This window comes from Haliotis rubra, unplaced genomic scaffold (genome assembly GCF_003918875.1).
Source record: "Haliotis rubra isolate DU_JTF1 unplaced genomic scaffold, ASM391887v1 Scf409, whole genome shotgun sequence".
Taxonomy (NCBI): Eukaryota; Metazoa; Mollusca; class Gastropoda; order Lepetellida; family Haliotidae; genus Haliotis; species Haliotis rubra.
The window spans coordinates 389,681-394,755 of NW_025767090.1; the positions used below are offsets into that span (position 1 = coordinate 389,681).

Below are 5,075 nucleotides of genomic sequence, written 5' to 3' on the forward strand. Positions count from 1 at the left end.
ACATTAACACGTGGTTGTGCACGATGTATATTTTACAATTAAACAGTGAATATATTATTGCTGATTCAGGTCAAAGGGGTTGTGATGTGTTCAGACGTATGGGGTACATATAGACAAACATGGCTGTAAACCGTCTGGTACTATGCGATGAATAGGACTATTCACTAAAACATAACATTCTTACGCGGCATCTAAAGTTACTTCAGTAAGATACGACATAAACATCGGTTATTGTTAAATGTCATTGTATTATAAAAGATTGTTACCCTCTTATGATATAACTTGTATTCCTAATATTTGATATTTATTTTAGAACCACACGAGTGTAAATAATAAAAAACGTAACACAACAACTTCTATATCAAGACTGAATGAGTTAATATGTATTTATATTTAAGTCAAGTCGGTTTCTATTTTTCGTTTGGTATAAGTTCATTGCAGTACGAACCAACGATGTTGAACCAAATGGTTACTTTGTACGGCAGAAGTTCAATGTGAGCTGAGTTCCGACTCCGAAGATCATCCAGAGAGCCGCATGGAGCTCTGGCCGGTGTAGAATGTGCAATGCGCATGACGTCATAGACATGTGACGTCACAATTGTGTTGGTCAGTCATAATCGTCTCAAAGTTGGAGGCGAGGGAGGTTCTTTGTCCTTCATGCCTCCAGTATGCCGTAAGAAAGGTAGGTTGACTCCCGATGGCATGGTTATGCTTGTTTACCTGGTCTGAATTCTCATTCTTATCAACACATTTGGTAACTAAGGTTTCTTTACTTTTTAACAAATTCAAATTTTACACATTTCATCGGGTTTGTTATCATACCTTGTCCATTACGGAAAACTTTGAACTATTACTATGGACATTGCTAGAAAAAGAAACTACCTCTTAGTTGATCTTATCATTAGTTTGAGTTTCAACTGAAATATCTAATTTAGCGACATATATGTGAACAAAAGCAATGTCCTGACACATAGTCACTTCTTTAAGGATACTTCTACTTGGTTTCAATCATTAAAATATAATTTGATTTGAACTTCCAAAATGATCTAGAGAAATAATTGGCGTAAATCTGCGTAATACTATAAGGTGGGTAATATTGAATTGATCTGTTTTTCGGCACAAACATATGACATTTCAAACACGATAGGGGTCATTTGGTTGCAATTCTCTCGGGCGCCTTAGATTCCTCGGCCAAATGGGCCCACACAACTGATGGAAAGTTACAGAGGGAGTCTAACATATATTCCGGACAAAACAGGGGTAGCCTAGTGGTTAAAACGTTCGCTTGTCACGCTGAGGAGCCGAGTTCGATTCTGGACATACATACAATGCATGTGTGATGTCCATTTCTGGTGTCCCCCGCCGTGATATTGCTGGAATATTGCTAAAAAGCGGCGTAAAACCACACTCACTCAAAAAACATGCGAGGTAAACATTCACAAATCATTTGAATTCCATAGGACGTTGGGGTAGCCTAGCAGTTAAAGTGTTTGCTAGCCATGCCGAAATATCAATATTTATGCTCTTTCAATGACATCAACAGGTTTTACATCATCGACGGACGGCTGCGGGCGCCCGCTAGAAAGAGACACCATGAAACCAGCTGCTGGGGAGAAGCCGTCAGGTACAAACTAATCGTGTGCTTATAATCTGAAACAGTTACCTGTACTTTACAAATGGCATTCATGCTGTGTTGGCGCCACTCTGAGGCGTTGTTTAACGCCGCAATCAGCAATAGTTCAGCTATATGGCGGCGGTCAGCTTCGTGTTAGCAGTCAGTACACAATCCTATTTGAGCCACACTGTTCGGATATGTCAGTTATCCTTCACACCAAGACACACAGTATCAGGTATCCCTTTAGGCTTCTTAAACTAATAGTAATGGTCGTTGTTTGATTTTTTAACGTCGAACTCAGCAATATTGCAGCTATTATGGCAGCGGTCTGTGCATGAATAATCAAATCTAGACCAATCCACTGATCTTGAAAGCGACATTAAACCCTGTTTCATCTGGTGTTAAGTTTGAATAAACTAGAATTTGAAAACTTTTATTGACTTTATTTGTGTAATATACATCCACAGACTACGTCAAGAAAGAGGACTCCGCGTCCGACGAGGATTCAAGATCAAGCAACATACAACATGGTCCACGCCCTCTGAATGAGTATGAAGGAACCGTCCCTAGCTTCTTCAAGGACCAGAAAGGTCAGTCCCAAATGGGAATCCTCGGTTCTGCAGATCCAAAACGCTGCCTAAAACTCCAGCTGAAATCAGTCAGAAGTGAGGCGGCATCCAGATGGAGAAAACACCTCCTAGCGAAGGTAGATGAAGATGTTTGTGCTGGTGCTGCTGAGTGCGGAGGAAACAGACTTGGGGAGCGTCGTGATACTGCACCTGTTCGGGGAACAGGGCTGGAGGAAGGGTCCAACAAAGATGGTCTGGACATCCGAGCGGAGGAGTACAAACTACAAGGAAACAATCTTCTTTTCTTCGATCTGTTTATGCGTCCTCTGGCGGATCTCAGGATAGGTTCTCGGAACCGAACTGCTAGACAAAGCCAGGTGGGTAAACTGCGTCATGATCGTATGGGACATGGATACGGTGTAAAACACTGGCTTGATCGGTATCAGCGTCAGTCTGATCACAATGAGGAGGGTCAAGAAGAGCCGAATCTCCATGGGGAACATCACAAAGGTGGCGCGGTCAGAATGTTTAAGGAAAAACAGGAACGACATATTAAGAAGCCTGCCTCAAAACACAGTCAAAATAGGCGACGCTCAAGCCGAAACGTCACAAAACTAGCTTGCCCTGAAAGCACTAGAGCACATGACACGGTTCGCAAAAAAGGCAAACGTGAAGTTCAAGGTCAATGGCAAGTTCAAGATAATGGAGAACCTGAAATGAAGTCCAGAACACAACAAACTCAAGACCATCATGGCACATGTACCGAGAACCAGGATTTGAAACGAGATCAAGGTCAAGGTCAAGGTCAGTGTCAAGAATGCACTTCACTACTTCTGCCAGACACTGCTTCACAAGACACTGGTTGGCATCCACTGAGAAGGACGAAGGCCTATCTGACCCTTCTGTCGCTCTCAAACATCTCTTTGGGAGAGTCCGAGCTGGCTGATATATCAGCCAGTGAGTCTAACGAGAGTCTAGAAGCGTACAAAGAACCAGCCAAGTCCAAACTCTCCTCACAAGAGACAAATCACGCTGCCGGAAGAAACAGTAGTGCGGTGTCTCGGAAAGAGGTGTTCCGTGCAGACACAGATCACGGTCATTCCGATGTGTGTTCTCCTGCCTCCAGGTCAGCACGTCACGGTGCAGTCCCTGCCTCCAAGTCAGACTCTACAGATGCCTCAGCAGAAAGTGCACTGTTTCCAGAACCGACTCCTGCAAGCATCTTCACCGGAAGGAATATCAATGGCTATGATTTTGGGAAGATCTTTTCAGGCGGTGCTTCTTCAGTGATCTTTAAAGTAAAAAAGGGAGGCACCACATATGCTGCCAAAGTTTTTAAACGCATTCACCCCTACGAGGAGAGGCTTCTGAAGATCTCTAAACGTGAGTACAAGATTATGAAGAAGTTAAAGCATCCGCACATCGTGAAGGTTTACGATTATTTTGTGTTCCGCCTTCATGGCGTTATCATCATGGAATACGTACAGACCTCGGAGCTCTGGAAATTCTTAGACAAATCTAACTGCGTCATGTCCCTGTCTGTCCTTAAGAATATTCTATGGGACATCCTCAGCGCCTTGAGGCACATCCACAAACATCGTATCTCCCATATGGATGTCAAGACGAATAACATCCTCGTCGACAGAAGAGGGTGTGCGAAGATCACAGACTTCGGAGGAGCGGTGAAATTTGGCAGATTCTTCTCAAAGCGCCACGCGGTGAACTTCTTCACGCCCGACTTTGCCCCTCCAGAGAAACAATGGCAGCGTGAGAGTGGAGATGTATGTGTGGTTCACTACAAGCGTTATGATATGTGGAGTGTCGGGGTGATGTTGTATCACATGTACACGGGGAGGCTCCCCTACGCGCTGCCAGAGGGAAAACTATACCTCCCTGCTAAACTGTTCACTGGGGTGGTGGACCTGCCGCCGGGGGTGAAGCAAGACGCGGAGTTTCTGTCGCTGGTGAGACAGTGCATGCAAGTAGATCCTCTGGATAGAATTACGGCCAAAGAGGCTATCGCACATCCGTTCTTTGATTCCGTGCGACACAAAGGACTCAAGAAATAAGAGCGTTTGGGTATATGTGTACATGCGTGTTTGCGTACGTGCGTATGCGTGCACGTGAGTGTGAGTGAGTGTGAATGAGTGAGTTAGTGTGCGTTGGAGCATGTGGTGAGAACTCATTGGAGAAAAGCCTGTCGATGAACGTCTACGTAATGCCCCATTTAACGTGAAATATTGCAGATAAATTCATTTGTAATTTTGTAAAAAAAAGTTATGTCATGTCAGTGAATCAGAGGTAGTTTTACACTGTTCACACTTGTCAATCCATTGATTTTGTTCAAAATGTTGATTGTTTACTTGTTCATTCTTTGGATGTATCAGAAATGTCCAATGTCTATGATGGAACTTGGTACGTTCTTGTCGTACTTGTTTGTTTTCTAATTTAGATTTTATAGCAGTTTTGTAATGCTTGAGAATTATGAATATATATATTGCCGGCTAAGATATTATACCATAAAACTAGTTTGTGTTATTTTGTAAATATAAAAATATGTAACTGCTGTTTTGCTGTGGAACCATCGCAAATTAGAAACCCAGGGCGATATAATGACGTTAGTGAGTGAGTATACTTTTACGATACAAGACACCAGACATGTTGGTTTGTTGTTTAACGCTGCACTCAGCAATATTCCAGCTATACATGACGTCGGTCTGTAAACAATCGAGTCTTGACCAGACAATCCAGTGATCAACAACATGAACATCGATCTAAGCAATTGGGATACGATAACATTTGTCATCCAAGTCAGCGAGCCTGACCATGCACCAGATTCAGTTAGTCACCTCTTACGACAGGCATGCGTCACTGAAGACCGACATTTGTCA

The 5,075-nt window shown here is 43.2% G+C and overlaps 1 protein-coding gene across 1 annotated transcript; it reads left to right on the forward strand.

Moving 5' to 3' along the window:
- The first annotated feature begins 617 nt into the window (after positions 1-617).
- LOC124287921 (cyclin-dependent kinase 11B-like) lies at positions 618-4,784 on the forward strand. Its single transcript, XM_046724412.1, has 3 exons — positions 618-682; positions 1,544-1,624; positions 2,083-4,784. Exons 1-3 carry the CDS (start codon positions 658-660, stop codon positions 4,251-4,253), a joined length of 2,277 nt encoding a protein of 758 aa, XP_046580368.1. The 5' UTR covers positions 618-657; the 3' UTR covers positions 4,254-4,784.
- The last annotated feature ends 291 nt before the right edge of the window (positions 4,785-5,075 follow it).